The sequence below is a fragment of the Cyprinodon tularosa genome, unplaced genomic scaffold, assembly GCF_016077235.1.
Source record: "Cyprinodon tularosa strain WSP-4 unplaced genomic scaffold, ASM1607723v1 ctg288, whole genome shotgun sequence".
Lineage (NCBI taxonomy): Eukaryota > Metazoa > Chordata > Actinopteri > Cyprinodontiformes > Cyprinodontidae > Cyprinodon > Cyprinodon tularosa.
Genome location: NW_024038994.1, coordinates 236785 through 257539, shown reverse-complemented (window position 1 = coordinate 257539; position 20755 = coordinate 236785). Strand labels below are relative to the sequence as shown.

The window sequence follows — 20755 nt, the reverse complement described above, 5'->3', positions numbered from 1 at the left end:
GGAGAACAGAGAGAGAATGAAGCAGAATGATGAAATGGGGGTCCCTATGTCCTCCAAAAGTCTAAGCCTATAGCAGCATAACTATAGAGATAGATCAGGATAACCTGAGCCACTCTAACTAGAAGCTTTATCAAAAAGGAAAGTTTTAAGCCTAGCCTTAAAAGTAGACAGGGTGTCTGCCTCACGGACTAAAACTGGTAGTTGGTTCCACAGGAGAGGAGCCTGATAACTAAAAGATCTGCCTCCAATTCTACTTTTACAAATTCTAGGAACCACTAGTAAACCTGCAGATTGAGAGCGAAGTGCTCTGTTAGGAACATAAGGAACAATCAGATCTCTGATATCAGATGGAGCTTGGCTATTTAAGGCTTTATATGTGAGAAGGAGGATTTTAAATTCTATTCTGGATTTAACAGGAAGCCAATGAAGAGAAGCCAGGATAGGCGAGATATGATCTCTCTTTTTAATTTTCATTAGAACTCTGGCTGCAGCATTTTAGATCAGCTGAAGGCTTTTAACTACAGTTTGTGGACTTCCTGATAGTAAAGAATTACAATAGTCCAGCCTTGAAGTAACAAATGCATGGACTAGTTTCTCAGCATCACCCCTGGACAGGAGATTTCTAATTTTTGCAATGTTCCTCAGATGAAAGAAGGAAATTCTAGAAACCTCTTTGATATGGGATTTAAATGACAGGTCCTGATCAAAAATAACACCAAGATTTTTTACTTTATTATCTGAAATCAGTTTAATCCCATCCAAATGAAGTGACTGACTAATCAGCTTCTTTTTCAGAGACTCTGGTCCAAAGACTATAACTTCTGTTTTGTCTGCATTCAGAAGCAGAAAGTTAAGAGTCATCCAGGTTTTTATGTCTTCAAGACATGCCTGTAATCTATGTAATGGGTTAGCTTCATCTGGATTTATAGACAGATATAGCTGGGTATCATCAGCATAACAGTGGAAATTAATCCCATGCTGTCTAATAATTCTACCAATTGGGAGCATGTATAAAGTAAAGAGAATTGGTCCTAGCACTGATCCCTGTGGTCAGAGGATGAAGAGAGCACATCCAGTTAGTCACAGTCAGAGAAACAGGACTACACTGGAAAACAGGCCAAGCTCCAACATCTAGAAACAAAGGTGTTGATGGCAGCAGCACAGCTGATATTTCTCTCCAGGATGGAGTCACAGCCAAACAGGAACAGACCAGATGAAGCTACTATGAGAAAAAGCAGAGAGAGCAGAACGTTAGAGATTGAACAAACAGATTCTGCAGAGTGGGAGAATAGAGATAGAATGAAGCAGAATGATGAAAAAGGGGTCCCTATGTCCTCCAGCAGTCTAAGCCTATAGCAGCAGAACTATAGAGATAGCTCAGGATAGTTTCATTTATGCCTCCCAAATAAAACATCCCATAACCATATCCTTTTGGTTTAGATTTTCTATACATGTAGATTCCCCTTATTAATAGAGATAAATGATCAAAGGGTTGCATCTTGCACATTTAACTGCATTATGAAAAATTTTGAAAAGGTATAACCCAGTTCTTCAATGTATTTTGATGCAATTTCAGTTCTACTGCACAAGAGATAAGGTCCACTTGTCAAACCGGTCAACCTCTCACTTATTTTGGAAAAAAAATAAATAAATAAAAAAAAGGACCTGGTGATTTTCTGCAAGCACCTTTTCTGTTGGTTTAAAAGTTTGGCTGTTAAAAAAGAATTCCATAAAAAAAGACATAAATTTTATTACATTAGTTGCATAGTGTCCCTGGGTGTTTTGAAAGCCCTCTGAATAAAATATATCATCGCTATGATTAAGGTTTTTACAAATGATATAAACTCCCCGAGTATAAAGATTGTTCTGATTCTTGCATCACAGCTTCTTTCTCTATTTCCTGATTTTTATCTAACTCTGAATTGTGCAGCAAATGTCATGCTGCTGGGTGATGTGTTTATAGACAGAAAATAATAGGAATAAAAGGAAATTGTTCAGTGTTTGACTTGCTGATCGTCACCCAGGGTCAATTATAGTAAATCTTACAGATCACTACTTTTAGATTTCTCTAAGGATGATGTCTTACGATGAAGATGTTTGTTGTATTTGTGTCTCAAAAATTCATATTTGCAAACAGGCTCAGTGTCCCGCTGTGCGATTTAATTTAAGCTGCACCATGAAAGAGAAGAGCAAAGAAAGATCTGTTGAAAATGAGTTATTTGTTCGATCTTAAATGTTTTTTTTACATAATTATGATGCCTGCCATCCAAATTAAATGATTTCTCATCAAAAAGTCTCCTCTCCTTTATAAGCATCCCCAAGTCTTTCAATCTGTGCACAGCTTAATGCTTCCGAACATATAATTATCCCATCATTTCCTGCCATCCTGATTGGGTCTGACAAAGCCCTCCTTGGCTTCCTCAAAGCAGCACGACTATATTTCAGTTTGAAGGTTTTGTTTTCAACCAAATCCCCAAACTGATAACGATGTCCAGGGGAAAAAATAACACAGTTCTAAGGTCTTTAAATTTGATCTAAGCTACAGAGCACACATTGGAGATTTACAGCACTCATGTTTTACTCCTTCTTTGTCTCTCCAGGATCTCAGTGTGTGATGAGGACAAGTTTCGCCACAATGAGTTTATTGGGGAAACGCGGATTCCCCTCAAGAAGCTGAAGCCCAACCAAGTCAAAAACTTCAACAACTGCCTGGAAAAACAATTACCAGTAAGTCTATAAAGTAATAGCCATTTAAAATTTCCCCACTTTCCTTGATGGGTCCTTGGCTGATCCTTGGCTGGTCCTTGGCTGGTCCTTGGCTGGTCCTTGGCCGGTCCTTGGCTGGTCCTTGGCCGGTCCTTGACTGGTCCTTGGTTGGTTCTTGGCTGGTCCTTGGCTGGTCCTGACTGGTCCTTGGCTGGTCCTTGGCCGGTCCTTGACTGGTCCTTGGTTGGTTCTTGGCTGGTCCTTGGCTGGTCCTGACTGGTCCTTGGCTGGTCCTGACTGGTCCTTGGCTGGTCCTTGGCTGGTCCTTGGCTGGTTCTTGCCTGGTTCTTGGCTGGTCCTTGGCTGGTCCTTGGTTGGTCCTTGATGGGTCCTTGACTGGTCCTTGGCCAGTCTTTGGTTGGTCCTTGATGGTTCCTTGGCTGGTCCTTGACTGGTTCTTGGCCGGTGCTTGGTTGGTCCTTGGCTGGTCCTTGACTGGTCCTTGGCCAGTCCTTGGTTGTTCCTTGATGGTTCCTTGGCTGGTCCTTCATGAGTCCTCGGCTGGTCCTTGGCTGGTTCTTGACTGTTCCTTGACTGGTACTTGACCAGTCCTTGGTTGTTCCTTGATGGGTCCTTGGCTGGTCCTTGATGGGTCATTGGCGGGTCCTTGGCTGGTTCTTGGCTGGTCCTTGGCTGGTCCTTGATGGGTCCTTGGCTGGTCCTTGATGGGTCCTTGGTTGGTCCTTGACCGGTCCTTGGCGGGTTCTTGGCTGGTCCTTGACCGCTCTTTGGCTGGTCCTTGATGGGTCCTTGGCCAGTCCTTGACCGGTCCTTGACTGGTCCTTGATGGGTCCTTGGCTGGTCCTTGATGGGTCCTTGGTGGGTCCTTGAACAGTCCTTGGCTGGTCCTTGACCGGTCCTTGGCTGCTCCTTGATGGGTCCTTGGCCAGTCCTTGACTGGTCCTTGATGGGTCCTTGGTGGGTCCTTGAATGGTCCTTGGCTGGTCCTTGACTGGTCCTTGATGGGTCCTTGGCTGGTCCTTGATGGGTCCTTGGTGGGTCCTTGAACGGTCCTTGGCTGGTCCTTGACCGGTCCTTGATGGGTCCTTGGCCAGTCCTTGACAGGTCCTTGGCTGGTCCTTGACTGGTTCTTGATGGGTCCTTGGTGGGTCCTTGAATGGTCCTTGGCTGGTCCTTGACTGGTCCTTGATGGGTCCTTGGCTGGTCCTTGATGGGTCCTTGGTGGGTCCTTGAACGTCAATCTTTGTACTAAAACATTATTTCTGTCATGATTTGTGGACATTAAGATCTAAAGAGGAGCGCCATCTCCTGGTCAGACCCTGTAATTCAGTGAAAGGGTGGAGTCAGAGTAAAAAAAAATATGCACAAGGGGGTCACTCCAGTGGCTGGAAGTTGGAGAGGATTTTGCTGGGAGTTGGAGGGAAGTGTGCGGCCATTCAGCTGGTGTTTGACTGGGAAGCGCCATTTTGAATGGCTGCTACTGTAATTCAACACTGCAGATGTTCCTGGTGTAGTTTGGTCATGTTGTTACTAGTATACCCAGCCTCCACTGAAAAAACTCCTCGGTCAGAAATAACTGTGTAGAGAAATAAATCTGTTTAATAGATAAATTGTTGTTAAATAATGCAAATCTCAAAGTTAAAATAATCTTGGTGTGATTTCTTGAATTTAATGATGAGCTTACTGTTCTTTACAGGGTTTTCTATGTTTATCAGATCTCAATCCACTCAGAGCATCACCAGTCATGCAGCACACAGACCTGCAGCAGCCTTTTGATGCTCTCATGTCAATATGAACCAAACAGTGATGCTTAATGAGGCATATTGAAGCATTTCAACTCATTACCAAACTGTATTGATACTGGGCTGATACTGTCTCACAGAATACTGACACCTGCTGGACATTTAAAGACACTACAGGTAGCTAATCGGACAGACTAAACTGAATTGATTTGATGACATAGTACAGTGATAGAATTTAAACTATTGTAGGTTATATTGTATTATTTCATATATATATTTAAATCAAAAATATCTTTGATATTTTTAGATGCAGCCTATAAATACTGTAAAAATATATCAAGGGGAAAATTTTAATGAGGATGCTTGTGGACTGAGATTTTAGATCATAATTTTAAAACATTAAGTACAGAAAAAACAGTAAATAAACAAAGAGGCAATTTGAAATTAACTTTAATTCAGATAAGTTGAGTGATAAGAGGGAAAAGATGACACAGTCAGAAAATTAAAATAAAAACGCAACTGCTGAAATGTTCCTATTCCTCTTAGGCTGCTCCAAAATTCTGTATAATTTTAATCATAAACCGCAAAAGAAGAGACATTTTTTTTAGCAGACGCATCATGTTGACAGCTACGTTTTTAAACCTAGTTTAGTGAGTCAGTCAGGTAGAAACAACTCCTGTATCGGTCACATGACTTTCTTAAGACACGCACTGATACAGTGTGTTGCTCTATGACAGGGTCCTGCAACCCAAACTGCTCAAAGAGCCATATTGGACCAAAAAACAAAAAACAAATCTGTCTGGAGCTGCAAAATGTATAAGTCCTCTATAAGCCTCTGGGCTTCAGGCGTATTAGCCAACTATAAAAAAGGACTATGTGGGCTTAAATATATAATAATCGTTCATGATTAAAAGTTTATTCTGGAGCAAATGTCAGATAGTAGCATGAGGTGAGGGAGGAGCAGTGAACATTCTCACCGCACGCTGCTTCACCGCCCTTCATCGCGAGATTTAGATTTTATTGCATTGATGAAATGATAGAAAAAGGATAAAGGAATCTTTCTATGTTGGACGTGTTTCTGCTGGGAGGAGCTGATTGAGTCATGAGGAACCAAGCAAGAACTGACATCCATCAGAGCTCTGCTCTGATGGATGTCAGTTCCATCGTTCCTTAGTGATATTTTCATCAGAGTGCTACCTGTTGAATCTATGAACGGTTTTCTATGCTTGCAACGAAAATAGCAGCAGTAGTGGATTTTGAAGATGCAATCAATGTCAGGAACCGAGGACAGATGGACCCAGTATTCAAGGAGACAGTCAGTAGGAAAGTTCAAAAAGGTTTATTAAATTAACAAAAACTAAAGCGGAGCTGTGGCTCGCGGACACTGCAGGCGGGGGGCGGGTCACCGCCCAATCTCTGACACTCTGTAGTGGGAGAAACTCGTGTAAGTGACCACGATCATCTGACAGAAGATTATCTGAGTTAGTCACTTACCTGGTTTAACAGTCCAGTCCTAGAATGTCCCCAAGTGCTGCAGTTCCAGAGGACATGCTGGAAGCCGATCCTGGTCAGGGATCCAGAACAGACAGGAACAGAAACAGGTGGCAGGGTCCAGACTTCCAGGCATCCACAGGCTCCCAGGAGGGTTCAGAGTCTGACTGGGATCAGAAGCATGACCAGGTGGTCACGCACAGGAGCAGACAGGATCAGGTGCAGATGAGCAGGCTCAGTGGAAGAGGGTAGCCGAGACAGGACGTGGAACCAGAAGTTGAAGCAGGACTTTAAACTGGTCTCCTCCCTGGAGCCAGGCTTACTGGATAAAAACTGAACCTCCCCGCATATAGAGCCGAAAACCCAGAGGACTCCGTGGGGGAGGAACAGTGGACGATCAGGAGACGAGACAAACACTAAAACCCTCTTTCCACTGGCTACTAGGATCCAGGACATGAACCAAGGAACAAAACTAACATACAGGCTAACAGAAAGACAAGAAATGATCTGGCCCTGAATGCTCAGGCTGAACTGAATATAACCAAGAGGAAACAGGTGAGAGGAATAAATTATAATTGAGGCAGGGAGGGAAAAGGACAGGTGAAAGGAATGACTAATTAAGGGGGAGCAAACAGGCCAGATCATGACAATCTACTTCTTAAATCTATCTTTGCGCTCCTCTAATTTATCCAGAAGTTCTGCAATCACACTTTTTCTTTCACTCCCAACCTGGTGGTCGGCTGCATATTTAGCCTTCCCTAGAAAAAATTTCCAAATTACTCTTTTTATTTTTTTTGACAACCTCTCATTACAAAAAAAAAAACATGCAGGCAATCCTTCCGCATTGAAAGCAAACGATTCGCTCCATTCTTCTTTGAATCCTCTGTTCTCTTCAGGTATCTTCCTTTTTTTCCCTCTTTGATCCATGATCCGACACCCACCCGCTGCTCTTTTCCTGGCATCGCACCGCGTTGAAACGTGTGTCGCAGGATATGACCCCTGATCTCAATGTCTATGATGCAAATTTTCGTTGAAAGAAATGTTTACATATGTTGTTTAAATTTATTCATTATACAGAGTTTTACAGCATTGGAAAACATAATGAATGTTTGTTTGACATCCTGCACATCTAATTAAAACAATTTCAAAAAATCTGTTTTTATACATTTTTGAAAAAACGGGTTGCCGACCCTTGCTCTGTGCACCAATCACAAGGACCAAAGTCTTCAAAGCAAGTTTTCTCAGACCTTGCTGAAACCATTCCTTAGGGAATGAAAGCTATAAATCATAAAGTGGCCTGTGTTTGTTATGAGCAATGTTGAAACTGCAAGTAAATGAGACTCTGTTGCTCAATGCACTTAGTATTGATGTTGAAGCTAAGTGCTTTTATTGTTTGCTCAGAATTGACTCTACTGACAAATAATGGGTCGGTCCACAATAACGCAGATGTTTTAGTAGAAGTGATGCTCGGCTCTGTTCATATCTCCAGAAACATTAAAGATGAATTTTTGAAAGAAAGACGAGTATTGAAAAAACAAACTGCTGAGAAAAATTAAATTTGTGGAGAAGACATGAACACTGGGCTGCACAGTGAGCAGCGGGTAGCACCTCTGCCTTGCAGCAAGAAGGTTCTTGAATGTTCTCCCTGAGCATGCGTGGGTTCTCTCCAGGTACTCCAACTTCCTCCCATGGTCCAAAAACATGACTGCTAGGTTAATTGGCTTCTCCAGATGTAAGTGTGTGTCGTGACTGGTTGTTTGTCCTGCTTGTCTCTTTGTTGCCCTGGTGCCTCCGTAGACAGCTGGAGGTTGGCACCAGCACCCCTCGCCACCCCGCTTGGGATAATGGATGGATGGGTGGACATGAACATCATTGCAAACTATGCTAGAGCAGTCTACTTCATGCATGTCTGGGGTCGTTGGAAACCATAACAACAGCTGAGTCTTTTTTCTGGGTTTTACCGTATTTGCATTGTTCTTTCACTTTCTTAAACAAAGAGATAAAGACGGGTAGGAAAGGGGTTAGAGGTAAGAATCCATGTTTAAATCATGTTTTCGATGTTTCTTCTCTGAATTTCCACAACTGTTATGTTAAATTACTAGGGATGCACGATATAATCGGCCCCCTATCGGTATCGGCCTTAAAACTGAATATCGGACATCGGCCACCCCACCGATATTTAACCCGATATTTGATCAGCTTCTGAGTTTCTAAAGTCTAAAAAAAAAAAGTAAAAAATACTTCTTCTTCCTCAAAAACTTTTTTACAGACTTAAAAACTTCTAAAGACGAGGGAAAAAATATTGATCCATTAAAATATCCCAATATCTTCATATGCTGATATATTGCCATTTAAAAACACCATATCAATCTCTTTTACTAATGAAATATTGCTGTATGTCATCGTTATGCTACGAAATCCCCCGAAAATTCACAAAATGTTGCCATATTTTTATATGTTGATATATTGACGCGGTATCGATCTATTTTACTAACAAAATCTCACAAGAATTTGCAAAATATCAGGAGAGTTTGTAACAGAAAGATGAAATTTCACGAGATTTTGAAAGTAAAATAGATCGATACCGCGTTTTTAAAAATCAATTTGATATCAGCATATGAAAATATATTTGAGTATATTATTTTTCAAAGTGTCAGAAATGGATAACAAAACTGCTATTTTCAATGACTACTTATTTTTGTCCAGCTTTAACATCGGTATCGATATCGGTTATCGGCTACATGCGTTTTAAAATATCGGCATATCGGATATCGGCCAAAATCCCAATATCGTGCATCCCTATAAATTACAGATACTTGTGACTCAGGGTGGGTATTTTGTTATAAATAAAGAGATTCCACCACAGATATTGAGACAAATATTCACCTTAAAAGAGCCCAGGTCAGAGGAAGAAATGTTTTAAGGATGGTAGAGCTGGGAGTAATTGAAGTTAGTGCTTTGTTGGTCCTCGGAACTTGTGCTACATTATGATGATGTTGGAGATCGGCCTGTTTTCCAGTGTGGTCCTGTTTCTCTGACCGTGACTGAGTGGATGTGCTCTCTTCGTCCTCTGGCATGGGAGCTGCCTTGGAGCTCGTCTGCCTGGCTGTGTGTTTCCTGGACGGGGCCGCCTTTTACAGCTGCTTTTTGTATCTCTGCTTCTGTCTCCTTGAACCCCAGTCGGCCTCGGCAGATGGCCGCTCACACTGAGCCTGGTTCTGCTGGAGGTTTCTTCCTGTTAAAAGGGAGTTTTTCCTCTCCACTGTCGCTACAAGCATGCTTAGTGTGGGGGATTGTATTTGAGTCAATGAGTCAATGCAATCAACTGGTTTTCCTTAGATAGAAAACTTTGTATCAATTTGACTGTATGATCTGGTTGAACTGTAAAGTGCCTTGAGATGACATGTGTTGTGAATTTGGCACTATATAAATAAACTGAATTGAATTGAATTGAATTGCTAAGCTACCATTAGCACTTAGTATTGAAACAAAATGGCATAAAAAATAACAATAAATGTTTTTTTCTCTTCTTCTTAGTAAATGCCTGTGAGAGCTAATGAATCCAAAGGATGTTGCATTAACCTAGTGACGTCACATTTAAACTGTATTTTAGACCAATAAAATTCGCTGAACATCCTTCCATGTATAAACTTCAAACATGGAAGCTCACTTTCTGGATTTATTAATTTTTTGGGGTTTCTTGTTAATTACAGGAAGCTTTTAAAACAGAGTATCATATTTTTTAAAGATTAAAGTCTAAACGTTCTTTCTTTGACCAATGGAAGAGTTCACCACCATCACATCACTGTTCAAAAATAAATTTACCATTTACATCATTTAGATCTGAGGTCAGCATTGTCTTGTTTGTTTTTAATTAGTGTTGGCAAACAGGTTAATTAAATAAGCTTTGGGTCTGTTGCAGATGTTTTAATTTGAAATGCTTCAGATACAAAGATGATCCAGAATTACACAGCTTTGATGTCCTTTAAATTATCAACTGTGTGGGCAGTTTCAGAAGAGTGTTCAGTCACAGTTCAATGACACTCCACTCTACTCACATGCTCTCACAACACATAATCCACTAGTGCACCCCACTTACCGGCTCAGTAAGTTACTTCGTCATGGTTTAAATGTTCTGCTGGAATATGGAGCACCTGCATTCCTCTTTTTCAAGTAACCTCCTTTCCGTTTGTGGAACACTTCAGTCCTGTTAGCTGGAATGAAGTATGTAAAAATATCAGGTTTTATGGAGTAAATCTGTTCACCACAAAACAAAATAAACTAAAAGGTGGAATAACCTTTTATTTTCCAGCATGTAATCTGGTTGTATCGCACACCTAGTGCTGTCAATCAATCTGATCAGTCTGAAATGATTTCAATCAAAACAAAATCAACAGACCAGATTCCAATGTCAAGGAGAAGGGGACAGAAAATATTCAGTTATTTGGGAAATGTCTGGCAAAAATGCAGCTTCCTGTACCAATACTTCCCATATAACTGCATGAATAAGGTAGGCTCTAAAATGGAAAACATATCTTAAAACTTTGGAAAAAGTTCTTCTACACTGCAAAAAATGGAAATCTAATTAAGTCATTTTTACTTAAAATAAGTGCATTTTTCTCCAATTGAGGACGAAAGTGCGACACTTTGCCAATGGAACAAGACAATTTACATTTAAAAGAAGAAAAAACAATTGCATTGTCTTATTTCAAGTTCATATTATCTAATGATCTTATTTTAAGAGAAAAGATACTAATTTCATTGGCAAATCATCGTATTTACCCACTTAAATTAAGGGTAAATACACTATTTTTACTTAATTCTAGATAGTTTTTGCAGTGTAGCTACACTGCAAAAACCATATACAGGTGCTGGTCATAAAATTAGAATATCATGAAAAAGTAGATTGATTTCAGTAATTCCATTTAAAAAGTGAAACTTGTATATTATATTCATACATTACATACAAACTCATATATTTCAGATGTTTATTTTGTTTAATTTTGATGATTACAAATGACAACAAATGAAAATCTCAAATTCATCATATCAGAAAATTAGAATATTGTGAAAAGGTTCAAAATTGATGGCCCCTGGTACCACACTCTAATCAGCTAATTAACTCAAACCACCTGCAAAAGCCTTTAAATGGTCTTTCAGTCTAGTTCTATAGGCTACACAATCATGGGGAAGACTGCTGACTTGACAGTTGTCCAAAAGACGACCATCGACACCTTGCACAAGGAGGGCAAGACACAAAAGGTCATCGCTAAAGAGGCTGGCTGTTCACAGAGCTCAGTGTCCAAGCACATTAATAGAGAGGCGAAGGGAAGGAAAAGATGTGGTCGAAAAAAGTGTACAAGCAAGAGAGATAACCGCACCCTGGAGAGGATTGTGAAACAAAACCCATTCAAAAATGTGGGGGAGATTCACAAAGAGTGGACTGCAGCTGGAGTGAGTGCTTCAAGAACCACCACACACAGACGTATGAAAGACATGGGTTTCTGCTGTCGCATTCCTTGTGTCAAGCCACTCTTGAACCACAGACAGCGTCAGAAGCGTCTTGCCTGGGCTAAAGAGAAACAGGACTGGACTGCTGGTGAGTGGTCCAAAGTCATGTTCTCTGATGAAAGTAAATTTTGCATTTCCTTTGGAAATCAAGGTCCCAGAGTCTGGAGGAAAAGAAGAGAGGCACTTCATCCACGTTGCTTGAAGTCCAGTGTAAAGTTTCCACAGTCAGTGATGGTTTGGGGTGCCATGTCATCTGCTGGTGTTGGTCCATTGTGTTTTCTGAGGTCCAGGGTCAACGCAGCCACATACCAGGAAGTTTTAGAGCACTTCATGCTTCCTGCAGCTGACCAACTTTTTGGAGATGCAGATTTCATTTTCCAACAGGACTTGGCACCTGCACACAGTGCCAAAGCTACCAGTACCTGGTTGAAGGACCATGGTATCCCTGTTCTTAATTGGCCAGCAAACTCTCCTGACCTTAACCCCATAGAAAATCTATGGGGTATTGTGAAGAAGAAGATGCAATACACCAGACCCAACAATTCAGAAGAGCTAAAAGCCACTATTAGAGCAACCTGGGCTATCATAACACCTGAGCAGTGCCACAGACTGATCGACTCCATGCCACGCCGCATTGCTGCAGTAATACAGGCCAAAGGAGGCCCAACTAAATACTGAGTGCTGTACATGCTCATACTTTTCATGTTCATACTTTTCAGTTGGCCAACATTTCTATAAATCCTTTGTTTTTATTGGTCTTCAGTAATATTCTAATTTTCTGATATGATGAATTTGAGATTTTCATTTGTTGTCATTTGTAATCATCAAAATTAAACAAAATAAACATCTGAAATATATGAGTTTGTATGTAATGTATGAATATAATATACAAGTTTCACTTTTAAAATGGAATTACTGAAATCAATCTACTTTTTCATGATATTCTAATTTTATGACCAGCACCTGTAGAAATAGGTAAAGAACAAAACTTAAATTTAGTGTATTTACCCTTAATTTGAGTAGGTAAGTAAGATGATTTGCCATTAGATTGACTATTTTTACCACTAAAATAAGATAATTAAATAATATCCCCAATTCAAGAAAAAATACACTTAATTTAAGCAAAAACTACTTATTTAAATTTCCATGTTTTGCAGTGCAAAGCCTGAAATTTGAGATACAGTTCCACACAAACAAAATAACTTTTAAAAACGTGATTCTTTGAAAACAGCTTTACGCACACCTTACCTTACCTTTTTAGTTGTTTTTTTTCGCTCTGTGTAGAGAGAAGATGAGATGTGAATCAGTCCAGTTTAGTTTTTTTTTTTTTTCAGAATTCCCAACAGGATAATGTTGTCATCTTGGCAATGATGACTGGCCGAATGGTTCATTTCATTCACCTGCCTTGCTCCGCCCAGTTTCTCATCACAGTTCATCTTATCCACCTACTCCTTCCTCTAGTTAAGCTGCTTGCACCCAGTCATCAGTGCCAGATTATTCACACTGCAAAAACAATCTAGAAACAAACAAAAATCTTAAATTAAGTGTATTTACCCTTAATTTGAGTAGGTAAATGAGGTAGTTTGCCAATGGAATGAGTATTTTTACTCTTAACATAAGATATTTATATAAAATGTACTTGAAATAAGACGATGCGATTGTGTTTTATTACTTTAAATGTAAATTGTCTTATTCTATTGACAAAGTGTCTCATTTATCTCCTAAATTTAATCTCCGCAAGCCTTTGGTTAGAGTTCTCTAGCGTACCTGTTGTTCTGATTGCCTGATCCTGACCAGTTCTGCCCTTGGACCTTTGAGCCTGCCTGTTTCTGTTTCGGATTTGTTTGCCTGATCTGTCTACGGACTCCTGCTGGTTCCTGCCGGTGGACTGAACCTGGATCTGTCTCCTTACTTCGACTTTTATTTCGCCTCGGTACTGCCTCAGATCTCTGATCTTCAGGTTAGGCTCCTGTTAATCTCCTAGACACCAGCTTGGGCTTCATCTTCTCGTCAGCCAGTTCAGCGGTCTTCAGGCTTCGGGTCCGCTCTATGGGTGGCGTTCGCCATGTGCTGTTGTTAGACATTACTACTAAAGAGGAAAGTGTTTTGATCGCTGTAGTTTGTGGTGTAGCTCAAGCCGGGCGTACACTGTGCAATTTTTTTCAGTCGTTCCACTCAGCTACAGCTCACACTGTACGACGAAACCTCAGAGTTTTACATAAAAGTATTCACAAGAGCTCAGAATCTGGGAGAGGCAGTACAGTACAAAGGAGTAGCCAAGAGGTTGGATGCTAAGACTCTAAATTAAGAAAACTAAATGCTGAAATTCCCTCTCACAAGTGAGGGACAGGTGGAGCGTGAGACTCTCGTGGTGAGGAGGGAGCTGAGCAATGGGGCAAAGCTCTTGATTTACCGATCGATCTTCATTCCCACACTGGAAAAAATCAAAATATAGATTAGTAATTTTTTCTTAAAATAAGTGCATTTATTCTTGGATTGAGGAGGTAAAAGAGACATTTTGCCAATGGAACAAGACAATTTACCCTTAAAACAAGAAAACACAATTGCATTGTCTTATTTAAAGTGCATTTTATCTAATGATCTTATTTTAAGAGTAAAAAAGCTAATTACATTGGCAAAATACCTTATTTACCTTCTCAAATTAAGAGTAAATACATCTCTTTTAATAATTTTTTAATTATTTCTAGATCATTTTTCCAGTGCACCCTCACCTATGGTCATGAGATCTGGGTAATGATCAGAGATGGGAAGTAACGAAGTACAAATACTTCGTTAGTGTACTCAAGTATATTTTTCTGATATTTTTACTTTACTTTACTACTTATTTTTATGGCAACTTTTTACTTCTACTCCTTACATTTTTACACAAATATCTGTACTTTCTACTCCTTACATTTTTAAAAATTGGCTCGTTACTTTAGTTTTGAATCATTTCAATGGAGTTACCGTTATTATTTTTCACATCATCAATACCAAATTCAATCTAATTGGATGGGAATCTACGTTGCATTTGACGCACCACTACAAGATGAATCGACAGATTCGGCGGTATTCATTGGCGGCAAATCATTGCAGCTTGGTGGCGGTGGCGTTAGCATAGTAGCATGGACAACGAGATGATTGAAAATGAACACAACGGAGATCTAGTCCTATTGGCAGACATCCATTTAAAATGTAGGCAACGGCATGAAAAAAGTGGTTTCTACTTTTACTTTTATACTTTAAGTACATTTACAAGCCTGTACTTTGTTACTTTTACTTGAGTAAAGAAGTTTAATCAGTACTTCTACTTTTACCAGAGTATTTTTTAACACAAGTATCTGTACTTTTACTCAAGTATGGAAAGTGAGTACTTTTGCCATCTCTGGTAATGATCGAAAGGACAAGATCGCAAATACAAACATATTAAATGAGTTTCTTTAACAGGGTGGATGGGCGCACCCTTCGAGCTCAGGTACCCGGGAGGAGCTTAGAGTAGAGTCGTTGCTTCTCCACGTCGAAAGGAGCCAGCTGAGGTGGCTTGGGCATCTGTTCCTGATGTCTCCTGGTCGCCTTCCTCAGGAGTGTTCCAGGCATGCCCCATTGGGAGGAAGCCTCCTGGAAGGCCCAGGACAAGCTGGAGGGACTATGTCTCTGAGCTGGCCTGTTGTCGCCTCGGGGGCCCCCCAGAGGAGCTGGAGGAGGTGTGTGTGGATCGGGAAGTCTGCGATCCGTAGATGGATGGATGGATGGATGGATGGATGGATGGATGGATGGATGGATGCTGAAATTTAATATATTTGGGATTTAGCTGGTCAGGTTATTCTGACTTTAGCATTTTTTTCTCTTTCACAATTTCTTTTCTTTTTTCCAGCTGAAAGGACAAATGTTCCACATGTTGACCAGCTTTGTAATGATTCAGCATGGTCTGACGTCCACATCATGATAAAATCCTGCCACTTTCTCAGATGTTGTGTAGAGCTTCTGTGACAGCTGCAGAGTTTATTGCATATGGGGTTAAAGCTTTGTCTCCAGATGAAGTTCACGGGTGGAAACAATTTGTGTGTATTATTGGTATAACAAGTTGTTTTGCTGTAATGTTTTCTGAAATATTACCGCACAGTATTGATGAAGAAAATTGCAGTGATCGAAGCGTACGGGGCAGTAAAAGAAACGGACGACTAAGACAAGCCGTAATCATTGTTTACTTGCTGTTCCCTAAAAGAAAAGTGGAAAATGATTCATTATTCTGTAGCCGTTTATTGAACGCTTTAGTCAAGCGCTGCCAAAGTTCACAAAAGAGACACAAAGGAAAATCAGAGCTCTGCAGTGGAAAAAAATACCTTCAAGAAAAGAAGGTAAAACCACTTATTTTTAGCCCATGATGCTCCATGTAATAACTGGGTGCTGTCAAAGCTTCTGAATCACACATCATAGTTAAAGGTGCGACCGTGTACAAAAACCACGCTTTGGAACGTTGTCTGTGCACTTCAGTGTTGAAAAAGGTTATTTTTACTTCAGCCACAGTTAAAATTTATTAGATTTTATTGTGCTAGAAAATTGTAAAAATATGGAATGTTTAGAATTGCCTGGAAAAAATTTTGGATTTGGAAAATCTCCTTTAATCAACAGGAATCATTAGAAATTTGTATTTTGTATGTATTTTAGGCTGATTTGATGCTACAGGTAGCAAGGTGGACATAAGCTGATACATGTTTATATGTTTTACCTAAAATCCGGAGTGCTTTGAAAGTAAATATGCTTATCTAAATTGTTGGAAAAAAAAATACAAATAGCATTATTGAGGTGGTTTACATTTTCTCTGTTCCAAAGCTGTGGGGTCAGAGTGATGTAATGATTTAGCTTTTTTTTTTACTGAATAATTATGTAATGTCAAAAGTAGGGATGCACGATATTGGGATTTTGGCCGATATCCGATATGCCGATATTTTAAAACTCATGTAGCCGATAACCGATATCGATAATGATGTTAAAGCTGGACAAAAATAAGTAGTCATTGAAAATAGCAGTTTTGTTATCCATTTCTGACACTTTGAAAAATAATATACTCAAATATATTTTCATATGCTGATATCAAATAGATTTTTAAGAACGCAGTATCGATCTATTTTACTTTCAAAATCTCGTGAAATTTCATGGTTCTGTTACAAACTCTCGTGATATTTTGCAAATTCTTGTGAGATTTTGTTAGTAAAATAGATCGATACCGCGTCAATATATCAACATATAAAAATATGGCAACATTTGGTGAATTTTCGGGGGATTTCGTAGCATAACGATGACATATAGCAATATTTCATTAGTAAAAGAGATTGATATGGTGTTTTTAAATGGCAATATATCAGCATATGAAGATAATTTGATATTTTAATGTATCAATATTTTTTCCCTCGTCTTTAGAAGTTTTTAAGTCTGTAAAAAAGAAGTTTTTGAGGAAGAAGAAGAAGTAGTATTTTTTTTTTTTTTTTTTTAGACTTTAGAAACTCAGAAGCTGATCAAATATCGGGTTAAATATCGGTGTGGTGGCCGATGTCCGATATTCAGTTTTAACGCCGATACCGATAGGGGGCCGATTATATCGTGCATCCTTAGTCAAAAGTATACGCTTATTAAAGTACAACAGGTTTTAAAACCTGCTCTGTCACTGGGAATCCCCTTTAACAGCAGCCTCTGTCCCGGTCTCCTCTTGGCATTTTTCCGCTACTGTTCGCGGCGGCTGGAAGGCGTTTTTCACGTACGTAATCCAAACTGCCGGCACCAGAATAATAAAACATATTTTGCTGGCAGGTTTCGACATTTTAAGTTCAATGGCAGCTTCAACACACCTCCTGTATGGAGAAATTGTTTGCACCCATACTCAGGTGCGATTTTGGCCCATTCTTCCACAAAAACAGTCTTTAGATCTTGAGGTTTCTTGGGCCTCTTCTATGATTTCTGATCTTTAATTCTTCCCATACAGTAGCAGCCATTCAAAATGGTCCTTCCCAGTCAAACGGCAGCCGAATGGCAGCACACTTCCCTCCAACTTCCATCCACTGGAGTGACCCCCCCCCTTGCATGTTTTTTACTCTGACTCCACCCTTTCACTGAATTACAGGGTCTGAACAGGAGACCGCGCTTCTCTTTAGATCTTAATGTCCACAAATCATGACAGAAAGAATATTTTAGTACAAAGATTTATGTTTAAAAAGGAATTGAAGGGGACCAGCCAAGAACCCATCAAGGAAAGTGGGGAAATTTTGAATGGCTACTACTGTAGATTTTCTATTAGATTCAAGTCAGGTGATTGGTTGGGCCATTCTAGCAGCTTTATTGTCATTCTCTGAAATCAACTGAAAGTTTCATTAACTCTGTGTTTGGGTTCATTGTCTTGCTGAAAGTTCCATCCATCTTTCATCGTCATCATCCTGGTAGATGGCAGCAGATTTTTATCAACAATGTCTCTGTACATTTCTACATTTATCCTTTCTTCGATTATTTGCAGTTTGCCGTTACCATATGTTGAAAAACACACCATGAAATTCCCACCTCCAAACTTTACCGTTGGTATGGCGTTTTTGGAGTGATGTGCAGTTCCTTTTGACTGCCAAACATGATGTGTATTATGGCATCCAAAGAGTTCAATTTTCATCTGACCAGACTATGTTCTAGCCTCGTGAGACCATCCTGATCTCGCGAGCTTTCAAGGTTTCACTCGCAGATCAGTCTGGCTACTTTCCGTTAAAGAAAATTTGGAGCCATTCACCAAACGAACGTCCAATCAGCGTTGGCTTTGAGGCGGGTTGAGGTGTGACGCAACGAGAAGCGCGACAGTTCAGTCTAAAGAACATGGCGGCTTCAGCCCATGAAACTAGCGTTAGCGTGGCTATCGAGCAAGTTTTATCAGAATTACAGAGTATTTCTTCACTGAAAGAAGAGCAAAACACTGCTCTGGAGGGTTTTCTCAGAGGAAAAGATGTTTTTGCTCTTCTCCCGACTGGTTTCGGCAAGAGTTTGATCTATCAATTGGCTCCTCTTCGTCATCGCTCTGTTAGTGCGTCATATGCTTCGTTGATCTGATTGGTTTATTTGGCCCCTCTATCACCAACATAGGCCAATCAGCTAACCAGTATTTTCGCCCCTTCCCAAAATTACTTCAATGGAAGGTTTCCAGATGGATATGCGGAGCAAATCCATCTGGCGGAGTCAGGTTAACTGTGTTCTGCCATTCAGCTAAAATTCGGCTGGCTTTGGACTCTGAAGGGCCATTTTGAATGGCTGCTACTGAAGTACATTTTAGTAACAGACTAATCAATTGATCAATTGAGTGGTTTAGTTCCATTGTGAACAATTTCTAATTAAGACAATATAGGTTTTCTTTTTTTATGAACCTAAAATGATTTTTAAAGTCATTTACATGTAGGTTTTTACATGTAAATTCCCAGTCATATTACAGATTGGTATTTGGTTTTCAGTCCAGTTTCTTTTTCTGTCTCTTCTAAAGCAAAAGAGCCTTTTGAGTCTTTTTGATACATTTTGCTGCTAAAATGCTCGCAGGCAAAGCAAAGCTGTGACTTTCAGTGGTTATAGAAACAGTAAAAGCTCGAGGCACTTGGATAAGGAGGTCTGTCAGACCACAGGTTGTTGGTTATTCTGCCGGGACCAACCATTTAATCATCTCATGTAGCAGCTCGCAGAGCCTGTCTTGTTGATGGATTTGGCCTAAGAGTGGAGCACTGTGACTGGGACTTCCAGCTCATGAACAAGTCAAAAAGGAGCACTGCAGCCGAGGTGCAAAACAAAAGTCTGACATGTTTTCCAGCGTTAGTATTTTTCGTGGATTTATTTGGTATTTATGTGTTCCTGCTCAGCAAGATCGCATAGGAAACACATTTTTGCTTTCTCCTCTTTTTGGTGCTAAAGTAAGCGCCAGCTACCTAATCTGGTTATAAATATGTTATTTTAATACATTATTTAAACAATTTGTTTACTGTTAGGGGTTGGGGGCGGGGGGTTGTGTTCTTGGTAGCTTTCCATGTTATTTCATAAACAACACATTTAATCTCTATTTTGATACTTTTTCCAATTGAAAATTTCCACGTGTTCATTAATTCTAACAAATTAATCACTTATTAAGAATATTTTATATTATAGATTTTAATTAGTAGTCCTTTATGAATTTTTTTTTAACCTATTAAGAAATGAATATATATATATAATGTAACAAGGAATCAGTAATCAAAATTTGCAAATGTACCTAAAAAGATTTGCAAATTAATGCAAAAATGTGTGCAAAAAACATTCTATATTATTAAAAGTTATGGTACAGTGGGGGAAATAAGTATTTGACCCCTTGCTGATTTTGCAGGTTTGCCCACTTACAAAGAATGCAACAATCTACAATTTTAATCATATGTACATTCTAACAGTGAGAGACAGAATACCAAAGAAAGTTCCAGAAATTCACATCATATGAATTTATAAAAATTGATAACCATCTGATGAGGAAAAACAAGTATTTAACCAACTGTATATTCAATTAATTTCAATATATTCTAAATATATGCAGTTTTGCTTGAAAGTTAACACACTGTACCTACCCATTAAAGAAAATTAGTTCTTGCATTTTTTCACCATTGCAGTGCTGTTCACACAGGGCTATGAAAAAAAATCAATTACGCAACTCAAAAGTCTTGAAATTGCTGTGGCTGGGGTTATTATAAAAACAAGAAGAGACCAATTCTATTCAGTTTATTTCTATAGCTCCAATTCACATCATGTCATCTCAAGGCAGTTTCCAGTTAAACCAGATCATCCAGTCAGATTGATTCAAAGTTTGATATCTAAGGAAAACCAGCTGATTGCATCGACTCATTGACTCTTCAGCAATCCCTCACACTAAGCATGCTTGTAGCGACAGTGGAGAGGAAAAACTCCCGCTTTTTTTTTTTTTTTTTTTGAGTTTTTACGGCACTAGTGGCTCGTTTTTTTGACAGCAGGCTGACAGGAAAGGGGGTATAAGAGACGGGGAGAGACATGCGGTAAAGGACCACAGGCCGGATTCGAACCCAGGTCAGCCGCATCAAGGACTAAGGCTTCCGTACATGGGTCGTGCGCTCTAACCACTGCTGCCCCATCCGCCCCGCTCTGTTGAGGACCGCCTGCGCAAAGCAAAGCCTACAACCTCTGACATAGTAGTCCATCGTAGTCCAACATAAATCAATCAAAGCAATGCTTCTCCAAAGGAAAACTTAGGTTTAAAATGATATAGTCAAACTTAATAA

General features: G+C 39.7%; 1 protein-coding gene across 2 annotated transcripts in view; it reads left to right on the top strand.

Annotated features, from left to right (window-relative positions):
- Positions 1-20755, top strand: part of doc2b (double C2-like domains, beta) — a 291024-nt gene that overhangs the window by 218252 nt on the left and 52017 nt on the right. For both annotated transcript variants that reach the window (XM_038290765.1, XM_038290764.1), the window contains one exon: positions 2601-2727. In XM_038290765.1, coding sequence (XP_038146693.1) covers positions 2601-2727 — 127 coding nt within the window. The remainder of the gene's footprint in view (positions 1-2600; positions 2728-20755) is intronic.